General features: G+C 43.9%; 2 protein-coding genes across 2 annotated transcripts; both read left to right on the top strand.

Annotated features, from left to right (window-relative positions):
- The first annotated feature begins 1,343 nt into the window (after nucleotides 1-1,343).
- Nucleotides 1,344-2,084, top strand: LOC123412814 (26.2 kDa heat shock protein, mitochondrial-like). The gene is made up of 2 exons (XM_045105761.1): nucleotides 1,344-1,596; nucleotides 1,708-2,084. The coding sequence occupies exons 1-2, from the start codon at nucleotides 1,392-1,394 to the stop codon at nucleotides 2,082-2,084; spliced, it is 582 nt and encodes a 193-aa protein (XP_044961696.1). The 5' UTR covers nucleotides 1,344-1,391.
- Nucleotides 2,085-4,636: 2,552 nt separating this feature from the next.
- On the top strand, nucleotides 4,637-11,690 carry LOC123412813 (26.2 kDa heat shock protein, mitochondrial-like). Its single transcript, XM_045105760.1, has 2 exons — nucleotides 4,637-4,829; nucleotides 11,040-11,690. The coding sequence occupies exons 1-2, from the start codon at nucleotides 4,637-4,639 to the stop codon at nucleotides 11,459-11,461; spliced, it is 615 nt and encodes a 204-aa protein (XP_044961695.1). The 3' UTR covers nucleotides 11,462-11,690.
- The last annotated feature ends 3,695 nt before the right edge of the window (nucleotides 11,691-15,385 follow it).

Below are 15,385 nucleotides of genomic sequence, written 5' to 3'. Positions count from 1 at the left end.
AACCAAAAACGAAATATTTTCTCATGTAAATGTAAAAAAATAAACCAACAAAAACAGAAAACCATGGTCCAAATTGCAGACAAAAGAAGATCGTGCATGTCAAATTTGCATATTAGTTAAAAAAGACATACAAGGAATTTACATTGCTTTATATTTTCAATTTCATAAACACATAGAAATCACACACTGGAAGTTGGCATGATCCAAAAAATAAACAATATTACAATGCTCTCTTAGTAATAAAATGCCATGTGCGAAAGTGGAAAATAAATTCCAAAATTTTCATGAAAATAATTGATAAAAATTCCCAAAGTTTGCCATGGTAGCACTACAAAAAGACTAATTTTTCCATGTCTGGAATTAAAAAATGGTACGATTTGTCATGGGACCATGATAATTTTTACTATTTTTTTCCGCACGTACTAAAAAACTTGACATGTGAAACTTTACAAAAGAAATGGTTAAAATTTGCCACATGATAAGTTAACTCTTTTCTAAATCTACCGGATTTATTATTTTTGGCACCTTGTAAAAATAAAAAAGAAAATAAAAGAGGGTTTGGGATTCAATCACATGTCTCCCACTTGGATGCTTTATATACTAGCCAGTTCGGTGGGCCCAACGGCTCTCCCTGATTAGGATAGTGTTCACGTCGTTTTTATGTCCATCTTACGAGTTTTGAATCTACTGTGGTAAGAGTTCCTGGGCTAAGATTCATGCGTCTGATCTGATGGCATAGTAGAATATTCGCTGAAACTTGCTACAAATCTGACGTTTGCCCGATATTATTTTCGAAAAAGGAGTGTAACATTTGATTTTGTGGGTCATTATACAAAGATACATTGTGTAGATTTAACACGGTTTTATAGTATGATTACTTCATATTTATTTTCATGTGGTCATTTCGGACCTAGCTAGGAGCCTTGTGTAAACTGAACATGCAGAATTTAGCAAACCAAACCGTGTTATTAGGTTGACACTGTATTGGCATATGAAATGCAGCTATATACCAAAATATATGGCCGAGGGAATCAAGTCCACCAAAGCGTACGATAGGAATTCTTTGCAAATGTAGTCCAAGTTTGAAAAGCAAATCATTCGTGCCCGACGTAGCTGAGCAGATCAAATGTATTCGTATACTCCGTATCAAGCAGCACGAATCATAAGGCTGCGGTCTCTCGATGATTATGGAAGGCTCGAGGCCCCAACCGATCTCTCGGGAAGCTTCTAAACCCAGTTCACCATCCCCTCCCCCAAGAAATCTCTCCCGCCCCTCCTTTACAACCCCCCCCCCCCCCCCCCCCCCCACACATTTCGCACCCCCTCACAAGAATCCAAAACAATCACAGCAGAGAGAGAGAAAGAAGAGGGAGAGAGAAGAGAGAGAGACCATGGCTTCCGCCGTCGCTTGCAAGGGTGCCACGCCGGCCAGCTTCCTCAAGTCCGGCGCTCCCGTGGCCTTCTGCCTCCCCAACACCACCGCCGTCACCGCCGACCACCGCCTGTACAACACCCTGGTCAAGGAGGCCATCCGCTACGACGACGACGACGACTACAGCGGCCGCCACCTCGTCCTCCCCAGCTTCTTCTCGCAGGGTATGTCTTCCTTGCCTGTGACCTCTCCTCTGCCGCTCTTTTGCGTTCGTTCTTCACATCGCGAGGCAGGGTTCTAATCTGTTTTTGCCGTCCTCGATGTTGATTCTGCAGACGTGCTCGACCCGCTCGGCGCGCCTCAGACCGGCCTGTCCTCCACTGCTGGGGCGTCGCGGCTCGGACGCTGGGTGACCAAGGAGGACGACGGCGCGGTGTACCTCAAGGTGCCGATGCCGGGGCTGACCAAGGACCACGTCCAGGTGTGCGCGGACAAGAACATCCTGGTGATCAAGGGCGAGGGCCAGAAGCAGCCCTGGGACGGCGACGACGACTCCGCGGTGCCGAGGTACAACCGCCGCATCGAGTTGCCCGCCGACGCCTACAAGATGGACAAGATCAAGGCCGAGATGAAGAACGGCGTGCTCTGGGTCACCCTGCTCAAGCTGAAGGAGGAGGAGCGCAAGGACGTCTTCCACGTCAAGGTCGAGTAATCCTCCTTGTTCCACGTGGTACTGCTCATGGAGGATGGCCGGTGCGCGAGTTTCTGAGAGGCGCCGTGTTGATGTGGTCATGTTTGGTGTCTTTCTTCCTTGTTTTGCTTCCTTAGCGTCTTGGATCGAAGTTCGACTAGGTAGTGGTCTGGCGGTGAAGTCTGTCATGAACTCTGTTAGTTTGGTCTATGTTCGGCATGGGACGAACTTGCTTTGGTGGTGAAATTCTGTTGATTTCCTCAAGTTTGGCATATCATGAACTGATCTGGTGCTAAAATTTGTCATGAAACCTTGTTGATCTCATTAAGTTCGGCAATGCTGGCCTAATTTAGTAGTGAAATTGATTGGTGTATCCTTATTGATCTCCTTAAGTTTGGTGTGCTGGACTAATTTAATGGTGAACTTCGTTGATTGTCTCAAGTTTGGCCTGATGAACTACTTTGATTGATCTCCTTTCTCGTCCTTGATCTGCATTGCTTTTGCTTTAAGCTTTCTGTAAAAAGCTGGGCAGTTAGACGTCATGGAGTTACAGCTATTGCTTTAAGCTCTCTGAAAAATTGATTGATCCCCTCCAGTTTGACGTCATGGAGTTGGTGAACGGGCAGTTAGCCAGTTACTGATCTATGATATTTGCTTGCTGTTCCGTGAATTTTGTGTGCTTATCCTTGAGTTTAACTTCTTGCAAGAACAGTAACTTCTACTTGAACAATTCCATCAGATGGCCGTTTGTTTGTTTTTGTAAGAACTGTCGTTGATTTACTCATGTACGTATAATGTGATGAACTCATTTGGTGGTTCCCTGGATGTTTTTTGTTTATCCTAAGTGTGACATTATCAACTGTACTTTGGTGGAGAAGTTGATCCTGAACTCTGTTGATTTTTCCAAAAAAAAAAAAACCGTATGGGAACTATTTTGCTGGTGAAAATTCGTCATTAAACTTTGTTGGTAGTCCGTGGTAATGAACTGATTTGGTAGTGAAATTGATCGAGTTTTTGTTAAAAAGACTAAATGCACAATGAAATTGCTAGAAAAAACCCCCTTTTCATAAAATTGACAAAAAAGTCCTCATCGGCCGTGGGGGCAGACGCGCCAGCCGAAACGTCGCACCTGCCGCCACGCCCAAAGACAACAACACTGATCAGTCGGATACGACGACACTACTGTTCATCCAAAAATGAACAGTATTTTTAAAGAAAATCAGAAAATAGCAAAAAAAAAAAAAAAAAAAAATCTGAAATTTTGCACCCAGCTAGAACACTCGATCATCTTAGCTCCTAAAAAAAATTCAGTTTCCTTTAATTCTTCTGCTATTTTTGAATTTCTTTTTCAAGAATATTGTTCATCCCTTGTAAATCAGGCCTCACATGAACAATGATGTGAGCAGTGCTGATTTCCGTCGAACCGATAGTCGAAAAGCCGTCCATAATTAACGGACGCTCCACCGCGACCAACAACGGTGCTGCCCCGGCCAGCTCCGAGATCGCCGCGACCCGCACTGTCGCCGTAGCGAGCCGCACCTTCGCCGGCACGACCGTCGACCAAAAACAAAATATTTTCTCATACTGAAAAAGGCATAGACAACATAATTGATAAAATGCAAAAAATGCCATGGTAGCCTACCAATAAAGTAGTTACATGGCAAAAATGCCAAAGCCAAAGTAAATGTAAAATAATAAACCAACAAAAAAATTATGGTCCAAATGGTAGAAAAAAGAAGATCGTGCATGGCAAGTTTGCATATTAATTAAAAAAAGACATTGAAGAATTTTGCCTTGCTTTTATATTTTCAATTTCATAAACACATAGAAATCACACACTGGAAGTTGGCATAATTCAAAAAATAAACAATATTTCCATGCTCTCATAATAATAAAATTTCCATCCTCGTAGTAATAAAATTGCCATGTGTGAAGGTATTTTTTTTTTTTTGCAAAATTGGTATGAAAATATTTGATAAAAAATCCCAAAGCTTGCCATGGTAGCATTACAAAAAAGACTAAATTTGCCTGTTTGAAACTAAAAAATGTTATGATTTGTAATGGGACCATAAGAATATTTTACTAGTAAAAGTTTCGATCTGTACAAACAAACTTGACAATTTGACATGTATAACCTGACATAACAAATACAGCTGTCTTTGGCTTCCGTGTGAGTCTACCAAAATATATGGCCGAGGGAATCAAGTCCACCAAAGCGTACGATAGGACTTCTTTGCAAATGTAGTCCAACTTTGAAAAGCAAATCAATTCGTGCCCGACCCATGTCGCCCTAATCGTGTATTCGTATACTCCGTATCAAGCAGGACGAATCATAAAGCTGGGGCCACGCGATCTTTCCGGAAGGCTCAAGAGCTCACCTGATCTCTCTGGAAGCTTCTAAACCCAGTTCACCATCCCCTCCCCCAGGAAACCTCTCCCGCCCCTCCTTTACAAGACCCCGTCCATTTCGCACCCCGTCTCGCTCACCATAAGAATCCAAAGTCATCACAGCACAGAGAGAGAAGAGAAAGAAGAGAGAGAAAGAGAAAAGAGAGAAGAGAGAGAGAGAGACCATGGCTTCCCCCATCGCTTGCAAGGGTGCCACGCCGGCCAGCCTCCTGAAGTCCGGCGCTCCTGTGGCCTTCTACCCCCACAACACCACCGCCGTCACCTCCGACCACCGCCCGTACAACACCCTGATCAAGGAGGCCATCTGCTACGACGACGACGACCGCAACCTCGTCCTCCCCAGCTTCTTCTCGCACGGTATGTCTTCCTTGCTTGTGACCTCTCCTCTGCCGTTCTTTTGCGTTCGTTCTTCATACCGCGAGGCAGGGTTCTGATCTGTTTTTGCCGTCCTCGATGTTGATTCTGCAGGCCCAATAGCTCCTGTGCGACGTCTTTCGTGGAAATTGGATGGAATGAGACGTTGTTCGACAGAATGGCTCGGCAGCGACACTTTTGAGCGAGTAAATAGCTCCTATGCGACATGGTCCTTAAGCTGAACTGATATCCTCATTAGCTGTTATGGGTTGGACCCACAACGTATCCACGTAAGCGCGGGACCCACCACTTGTCCAGTAAGCGCGGGACCTACCTCGTCGCGGCTAGAAGCGATTCCATCCGTGCCCGTCCGTCCGCCGCCGCCCATTGCTTTCCCCTTTCCCCATTCTTCTTCTTCCTCGGGTCTCCGGCGACCTAGTGCAGATGTCCACCTCCTCCGCCACGCAATCAAACTGGCGTCAGTATGGTCCAGTGATGCTCACAAGGTGCCCTAACTGCCCACGCCCAGAGCCTCTCAAACGGTTGGTGACTAAGACGGATGAGAATGGCAATTTTGGGCGGGAGTTTGTGAAATGCTTGAGCAAACCAATGGCAGGAAGGGATGGCAAGGTTAGATCTCGGTTCTAAGCCCGTTCTTTCGCTGTTGTTTGCTTTGATTTCTCCATATTCTGTTTTTTCTCCTCGAATTTGAGATTTAGGGTTTATTTTGTGGTTTGCGGATCCTGAAGAAATGCACACATTTCGAGTGGATTGATGAATATGTTCAGAGGATTAAATCTGAGGGCTACATTGATTCTAGCGTGGCCGCAACCTGGGAGCTCAATTTGGGCGGGGTGCCGCAGATGGAGAATTGGGGGAGCTCGGACAGAGGGCGGGCAGAGTTCTGCCGATGGCGAGGTACTTGGAGTCTGAACTGACCGATGAACTGAAGAAGATAAAGAAAAATCAAAGGGAGATGATCGATTTGCAGAAGCAAGCAAATATCATGGCAGTGTTTTTTTATTGCTGTGTCATTGCTCTGTTTATGTTTTACTTGCTATTCATCGTCATTAGAGGGGGTATTTAGATCTGTCCAGTGTAGATGATGTGATCTGTGCGCCATGACAAGTTCATGTATCTTAAATGAATCAGCAGTTTGGAACACAAATTATTCAGTTTTCATGTTGTGTTTCCTCTGTTTTTTGTTCTTCAGTTAACAGAGTACACACCCAAATTCAGTTTGCAGTAAAAAAAAACAAAATTGGGCTGCCGAGTGCGAGACCAAACAAAGTTCAGTTTCAGTATAAAAAAATTATTCATGGGCTGACGAATAGATGTTGGGCCCAAAATAAAAAGGACGGATTATAACCCGTCCCAAAGGTGTAATTTACAAAAGGTACTACTGATTTCAATAGGAATAACCAGGCCCAAAATTCTTTGACTGGTCATGTATGATTTTCAATAGGAAATAAAAACGACGGATTATGTACAACAATCCAAGTTCATTTATCTTAATAGGGTTGAACATCTAATCCGATCTGTATTATTTACAAACATGGCCTAAGCGGCCTACAAGATACAAGTTTAAAATCTACAGAGCTAGTACTACACGGGGCAACTACACGTGAGGAACGTCGGGCACGTCTTCTGACTGCTCCTTTTTTGGGGCTTACTCGCTACAGAATCGCCTGTGATGTGTGGAACAGTGGCTGGAACAGGTTCTGGCTGCTTCTTTTCTGGCCCTTACTCGCTGCAGAATCGCCTGTTCTGGCTGGAACGGGCCCGGCTGGAACAGGTTCTGGCTGCTTCTTTTCTGGCCCGCCCCTTGGTCGTTGTGGCTGCGCTCCATTGGCCCCCCTCCATTGCTGCCTTGCTACTCCTGGGTCAACCAAACGAGAGATTAGTCCCTGGTGAATGGTGACAAGATAAACACAGAACCATGAATGGAAACTTGTTATATGCAAAGTTTAAAACCAAAATTCACACGTTCACGATATCGACGAAATGAGCTAGGGTTGAACATAATTAATTCAAAAAAATCAAAAAAATATAAAACCAGCACACATTGTCATTTTACATCACATACTTAGCAAACAAAATATAAACTTTAAACAAAATATAAACTTTGATTTTGAGTCGGTCAACGTTTTTGTGAAAAAGTTGACTATTTTTCAAATGAGCACAAATAATTCAAAAAAATAAAAAAAATCAAAACTTGTGCCCATAGTCCTATTATGTTGCATATCAACCAAAAATATATATAAACATGGTTTATATACATTTGCAGGAAAATTCCTTTAAGAAGATGACGTTTACCCTACCTTATGAGGTTGTTTGTCACACATTTTTCATGACTATGGCTCTAACTTAACAAAAGAGCTCAGAATGATGACATAACAACCATATTTGAGTTGTTGTGGTAGCATTGAAACATCATACCCGAGTCAAAAGTTCAACTTACTCCAAATTTGAATTTAAACCGAAATTTTTATTTTTCATCAAATTTGAAATTCAGTTTGGAAACAATAATAAACAAACAAGTTTTGATGGAAACATGTGGGTACATAGTGCCCAACAAATTTTATTACATGCCATAAATTTCAAATGATCAACAGTTCTATCTCTTCCGACCACGTCGTGTACCCTTCTTCGCCTTGGCATTTCTTGTTTTTGGTTGTACTGCACACACACACAAGTTCACTGGTTTTCTTCACTGGACTCGATGCTAGCGCCTCATGAAACTCGATATCAGCTTCGGTTTCGACAGTTTCGACAGTGTGCACAGCTTCAGTTTCAGTTTCGACAGTGTGCACAACTTTAGTTTCGACAGTGTGCACAGCTTCAGTTTCGACAGTGTGCACAGCTTTAATTTCGTCACTTGCAGCACGAAACTGTTCCATCCACTAACTTGTTTGCCTTCTGCTGCCACTCACTCTTGCTCTTTTTGTTGGCCAACACTGTTCAACAACAATAGGCTGACTTGGAAGCTTCCTCCTGAAAACAACAAAGCATGCCACATATTTATAATTTAAACAAAATCAGAATATGAACAAACACAAATAAACAAACACATACTTTTTCGGATTAGGAGGAGAGAAAATGCATAGTCTGGATCCCTCTCTGTGCCCAAGTATTTGGCACCTTTTGCATCTGTTTTTGTTACCCTTTTGAGCCCTTTTTGGCTTTGCATCTTTCTTGTCCTTCTTGCCCTTCTTACTACTCCCACCTTTTTCAAACCATGCTTTGAATCTACTCTGTTTAGGTCTGTCTGCCTTTTTTTTTGTTAGAGGAGGACACATGGAATATTCAAGCGGCACTTCTGGCCACTGTTCGTGATCTGTAAGAGGTGGAATTGGAGTTGCATATGCAGCTCTGAATTTTGCTACCGAATAATACTCATGCAGATATGGATGCATATTTATCTTTGGTTGGCCGGCTAAGAATAGAATGACATGATCACATGGTTTACCAGTGGCCTGTCATTCGAGGCAACTGCAATCATGCAATTCAGTGTTAACAACATGCCTCCTTCCAGTCTTGTTATCTCTAACTTCAGCACCCCACAGTGATGATTTTTCAACAGACAAATGTGTAAGACCTCTGCTTCTGTTGACCACTGCTGGAAGTTTATCACCTTGCAGACAATCATCAATCTTTTTTCTCAATTCCCACAGCCGCATGAGCATGATCCTGATTTGATCAACCATGTCATGCACATACAAATCTTTTAGCTGCTTCACCTTGTTGTTGAAACTTTCTGCTAAATTGTTGTTGATATGGTCACACTTGATGGCAGTGTTGAATCCTGACCTGTACCATAATAAAGAATGGTAGGTGTTCAACCATGTACCAAACTCCTCACATGTTGCCATTACCTTACTAAGATGATATGAATGTGTCTGTTTAGTGTAAGATCTTGCTGCTGGCCACATTCTCCCAAATTCATCTCCTCTGAATTTTTTGATCAAATTCATCCACAAATGGCCGAAGCACTCCCTTTGCTTAGCATGTGGGAACACATTTTAACTGTATTTTCTAGACCTTTGCATGCATCTGTGTGTATTGCCAAAGGTGACACTGGCCCTAAGCATCTTTTCAACTACATCATGAACCATGTCCATGAAGCCTCTGTCTTTGACTGAAACAAGCCAATAGCAACTCGAAACATCCAGTTATGTCCATCTAGAGCATTACATGCTGCCAACTGACCATTCCACTTGCTTGTAAAAAATGATGAGTCTATGCTCAAATATGGACGACATCCTGCTTTGAAGCCATCGATGCAAGGCTTTAAAGCCATAAATTTTTTGGAGAAATAAACCTTGCCATCCTCTGATACCTCACTATCTATCTCGACAACACTGCTAGGTGACCTTTTCTCCACCTCTGCTTTGAAATTGAAAAGCAGCCTAAATGTGTTTGCCCAATCACCATACAAATTCTTCATTGCCCTTTGTTTAGCCTTACACACTGTGGTATAATGCAGTTTAATGGGGTACAACTTTTCCAAGTCTACTTGGAGTCTTTTTGCAGTAGTGTTGGGTGTTTTGGCCAAAATTGGAGTTATCTTTTCTGCAACCCAAATCTGTGATGTCATGCTTGATGTTTTCTGTGAACTTGTGAGACAAGTATGTTTATTAGGGATTTGGTTAACCCTGACAGTACTTCCATCAGGCTGCAGTCTAGCAGATATGTACCACTTGCAAGCCCTCCTACCACTACCATCAAAACCTCTGCACTTAGCATAAACCTTCTTTCTATCAGTCCAAACTGTCTTGGCATCAAACTGATGTCTGACTGCATAAGTCTTGAAAGACAACCTGAACTCATCCATGTTTGGCCACAACTTCCCCACTTGAATGACAGGGTTTTCTTTGTCATACACATGCACTAGCTCTTCATCATGTGCATCATCTACATCATCTGCAGCATCTTTCATCAACTGTTCATCTACATCACTCAATTCTCTGTCACCATTATCACTTGTATTAGCTTCATCCCTCTCCTCCTCATCTCTGTCATCGACTGGAATGCCAAATAGTTTGGCCATCTCAGTGTCAGCAATTGGTGCAATGACCAAATCAGTAGGCTCCTCCAACTCAACTGCATTCCAATCAACAACATTAACATTTCCCTCTTCTGCATGTGCATTAGCCCCATCGACTATTACTGTTAGATCCGTAATAATGGGAACGATATGCCTCTGCGAAGCCCAATCATCATCTGCCTTCTGCATAGCCAAGTGTGACGGCACATAATCTACCTTCAAGTCAATATTCAGATCAACGAGCTCAGCAAAAAATTCAGCCCTGAGGCTTGCCGAGCCGTCTTGCCTATCGATTTCAACAACAATATCTTCACCATCTTCAATTCTGACATACTCTTCTTTGAAATCATCATACCGCAATAGTGAAACCTCTTGCTCTGGACCCCAAAGCACAGTTTCCCCAATTTTCTCCACCAATTTCCTCACTGCCTTCTCTTCCATCGACTGTATCTCATTGGGATCAATTTTTGCACAATAAACCTCCCATTTCACAATTGTGTCTCTCTGGATGTTCTCAATGCTACCATCAACTAATTTTGCCGTCGATGGAAAGAAATTGATTGCAAATTCAAATGTTTCAGCAACATTCCCTCTGTTATAGGCGGGCGGGCAGCGTCAGACAGATCAAAGATTGCCTTCAATCGCACTCACAAAATGGGCGGAAGGGAGGCACATTACCTGTTCGAAGCTGAATCTGGCGGCTCCTTCTCGACCTGACCACGGGCTCCTCTCACCCCGCCGCCCCCTCTCACTTTCTATCGATTTCACCAAGCAAAACAGAGAGCTCAGATCTACAAGGCGGAAGGGATTGGGACTAGAGTATCGAATTTACTCACCACCATGGCCGGCGCCGGCGCCGAAAGGGGCTACGCTGAGAAAAAGGGCTCCTCCGTCGTAGCCGCCGCCGGAGCTGAAGATGTTGGGTAGTTTCGGACAGTTCTAGTCGGGCAGTTTCACGAGATGCGGTGCTAATTAATTTGGGCCCAAATTAGGTAAGACATGACTTAACGCAAATTGGACTAATTGACTAAGTTTTTATCGCATGTGTGGCCGTGAGCTATTTTTTCCCTGCAAACCGTCGCACGAGAGCTATTTCATCGAAAGATGTCGCACTTCTTTCAATTCTCAGTAAAGACGTCGCACACGAGCTATTGCCCATTCTGCAGACGTGCTCGACCCGCTCGGCGCGCCGACCAGCATGGCCCGTCTACCGTCTCTGATGGAGGGCGTCGCAACTGAGACCGGCCTCTCCTCCACTGCTGGGGCGTCGCGGCTCGGGCGCTGGGTGGCCAAGGAGGACGACGGCGCGGTGTACCTCGAGATGCCGATGCCGGGTCTGACCAAGGAGCACGTCCAGGTGCGCGCGGACAAGAACATCCTGGTGATCAAGGGCGAGGGCGAGAAGCAGCCCTTGGACGGCGACGACGACTCCGCGGTGCCGAGGTACAACCGCCGCATCGAGTTGCCCGCCGACGCCTACAAGATGGACAAGATCAAGGCCGAGATGAAGAACGGCGTGCTCTGGGTCACCCTGCTCAAGCTGAAGGAGGAGGAGCGCAAGGACGTCTTCCACGTCAAGGTCGAGTAGTCCTCCTTGTTCCACTGCTCATGGAGGACGCCTTGTTGATGTGGTCATGTTTTGGTGTCTTTCTTCCTTGTTTTGCTTCGTTGAGCGTCTTGGATCGAGTTCGACTAGTAGTGGTCTCTGGTCTGGCGGTGAAGTCTGTCATTAACTCTGTTAGTTTCTTCTATGTTCGGCATGGGACGAACTTGCTTTGGTGGTGAAATTGGTCATGAAATTCTGTTGATTTCCTCAAGCTGGGCATATCATGAACTGATTTGGTGCTAAAATTTGTCATGAAACCTTGTTGATCTCCTTAACTTTAGCGTGCTGGTCTAATTTAGTTTGGCCTGATGAACTACTTTGATTGTCTTAACCTAGTCTCGCATGTCTATCCTTTATCGTCCTTGAGCGTATTGCTTTTGCTTTAAGCTTTCTGTAAAAAGCTGGGCAGTTAGCCAGTTACTGCTTTTGCTTTAAGCTCTCTGAAAAATTGACCGATCCCCTCCAGTTTGACGTGATGGAGTTGGTGAACGGGCAGTTAGCCAGTTACCGATTGATGATTTTTGCTTGCTGTTCCGTGAATTTTGTGTGCTTATCCTTGAGTTTAACTTATTGTAAGAACTGTAACTTCTTACCTGAACAATCACATCAGATGGGCGTTTGTTTGTTTATGTCCTGCTTAGTTGATGTACTCACGCACGTATAATGTGATGAACCTATTTGGTGGTTCCCTGAATGTTCTGTGTTTATCCTATGTGTGACATTATCAACTGTACTTTGGTGGAGAAGTTGATCCTGAACTCTGTTGATTTTCCAAAAAAAAAAAAAAACGTGTGATGAACTACTTTGCTTGTGAAAATTCGTCGTTAAACTTTATAGATTTCCTCTAGTCCGAGGTAATGAACTGATTTGGTAGTGAAACTGGTCATGAACTCTTTTTTGTGTGTTTGTGTGTTTCGCGGTAATGAACTGGTTAAACTTTATAGATTTCCTCTAGTCTGAAGTTGTTTATTTCCTGAAGTTTGACGTGATTACTTGATTTGTGTTGAATGTGTGTTCCGTGGTGTTGATCTTCTGTACTTTGTCAGAATAGTAACTGTTTTTCTTTGTGGTTGTATGGTTGTTGTGTGAATAACCTTATACCGAATATGACAAACAGAACAGAATTTCAGTATGCATTACGAAATTGGGGACTCTGTTGATTTCCTCAGTTCGACGTGATGAGCTGATTTAGTGGTCAATTGGCAGTTACTAGTGTCAGTTTTCAATTGTTCAAGAGAGCCTGAGATCTGCTAATTCAGTGTAGGACTTGCGAATTAATACATATTAGAAGGGTTAGGTGCGCTTTGCCGCGTTGTTGATGTTGTTGGGTTTGCTTTTTTTTTTACTCCCTTTGTTTTAAAATACATGTCGTATTTATTTTTCGAAAAGTAAAACTCTTTTAAATTTGATTAAATATGTAGAAAAATATATCAATATTCAACTCGGTATCATTGAATTCACCATGAAATAATTTTTCATGTTTTATTTGTTTAGTATACCCTCCATAACTTAATATAAGATATTTTTTGACATTGTGTATGTTAAAAAGTCTTACAATAAGTCACAGAGATAGTATTGTGAATGTTGATATTTTTTGCTTTGAAGTTGATCAAAATATAAGAAATTTAACTTTCCTAACACTTAAAATCATGGTTGAGTTGTAAATATTCACCTAGTAAATATTAAATATGAACCAACTTTTTAAAAGGTATTTAAGTGACCTAAAATATTGAAAACACAGGCCAAACATTAATTATAATGCCTTTTCTAATTTATGAAAATCCAAAAAAAATCAAATGCCCCAAAACTTTTTTTGATAGTGATAAATATTGCATTGTAATTATTGGACCAGATCCCACTTATTAAAAAAGTCATTTGGTGATGAAATAATTAGAAAACAGAAACTCTGAAAAGAAAACGGAATAAAAAGAGTGGGAGAGGGAGGCCCACCCACACCCCCTCCCAAGTCCCTCCTCGCTACAATGGATGGGCAGAGGCATGGCGGCCATTCATCGGCACCATGGTCGGCGATGGCGCCGTGGCAGCCATCCCGCGCCCCCGGCCTACAAAGCCGATGTCGCAGCCCCAACCCTAACCCTGCTCTACTCCCTCTCGCCCCTCCCTCTCCGCAGCCGCCCGCGAGCTCCATAGCCGCGCCTGTTGAGTATATTGATTATTAGGAAATATAAGATATACTAGGATTCGTCCTACCTTGCCTTGTACTTCAAATTAATCATTGTACTCTTATATATATGTCCATGAGGCTCAAGCAATAAACAACTATTCCACCAATCCCTTTATTCCTGTTCAACATGGTATCTGCCGCAAGTTCCTTCACCTAGTCGCCGCCACCGCCTCCGCCCCGCGCGCCGCCCCCGGGGCGGGCGGCCTTCATGACCGCCGCTGGCGGGCGCATCGCCCGTATCTAGGGTTCGTCCGCCGGTCTTGTTGACCGGCTGCCCTAGAGAGTCTTTTTCCCGATCTCTTCATCTGGGTTTTCTCTCTTTTGCCGGTCTCTTGATCATCATAGTTCCTTTTTCGTTTTCCGATCTAAGATCGGGTTGCGTTGCCCGCCGCCGCCGTCGGCAACTGTGTGCCTCTACTCCGACCTAGGCATGACCAGCCGGCCTCTACTTCGACCTGGCGGCCTTGGGCGACGCGGCGGCCTATCATGGCCGTCGTCCACGCATCTACCCGCCCGTCACTTTACGTCGACGTCGCCGCCCCGCGCTAAATAGGACGCCTGCATCACCCACCTTCCGTCTTCATCGCCACTCGTGGGCCGCCTTGGGAACGTCGGCTACCTTAGGCGTGCCGGTTGTAGGACCTCCCGGCTGCCTTGGTCTCGCCGGTTGCTCGGCTCGCCACCACACCGGTCTCATACCTCTCAACATAGGCATGAGCGTGAAATACCAATTTCAGCTCTTGAAACATCTCGTATGCTCTGTGGCATTCAAAATGTCTTTGGAGCCCCAGTTCTAATCAATAAAACATGGTGCACTAAACTATCGAGTAGTCATCATAACATGCCTGTCAGACGTTCACATCATCCACAAACGACACTTGAGGGGGTGGCCCACCGAGCGGTGCATCAAGGACATAAGCTTTCTGTGCAGAAAGGAGGACGATACTCAAATCATGGACTCAGTCTGCATAAATGCTACCATCATCTTTCAAGTTAGTTTTCTCTAGGAACGTATCAAAATACAAGGAGCTATAGCGCGAGCTTTGATCTACAACATAATTTGCAAAGACATTCTGACTATGTTCATGATAATTAGTTTTGTTAATCAAATTGCTAATGAACTCCCACTCAGATCAACATCCCTCAGGTTGTCTAAGTGTGACATGATCCAAATCCACAAAGCCAAGTCTGATCATCATGTGAGATGAGGTGGTTTCAATGGTGAACATCCCCATGTTGATCATATCTACTATATGACTCATGTTCGACCTTTCGGTCTCTCCTGTTCCGAGGCTATGTATCGACATGCTAGGCTCGTCAAGTTTAACCCAAGTATTTTGCATGTGCAAAATTAGCTTACACCTGTTGTATGCGTACGAAGAGTCTATCACACCCGATCATCACGGGGTGCTTCGAAACGACGAAATTTCACAATGGTGCATACTTGGGGAGAACACAATTTTATCTTGAAATTTACTGAGGGATCATCTTATAATGCTACCAACGTCCTAAGCAAAATAAGATGCATAAAATATTAAACATCACATGCAAATCATATGAGTGACATGATATGGCTATGATCATCTTGTGCTTTTGATCTGCATCTCCAAAGCTCTGGCATGATCTCCATCGTCACCGGCATGACACAATGATCTCCATCATCATGATCTCCATCATCGTATCATCATGTGGTTGTCGCGCCAACTATTTCTTCTACAACT

Source organism: Hordeum vulgare, chromosome 7H (assembly GCF_904849725.1).
Source record: "Hordeum vulgare subsp. vulgare chromosome 7H, MorexV3_pseudomolecules_assembly, whole genome shotgun sequence".
NCBI lineage: Eukaryota > Viridiplantae > Streptophyta > Magnoliopsida > Poales > Poaceae > Hordeum > Hordeum vulgare.
This window is presented reverse-complemented; position numbering and strand designations above follow the sequence as displayed.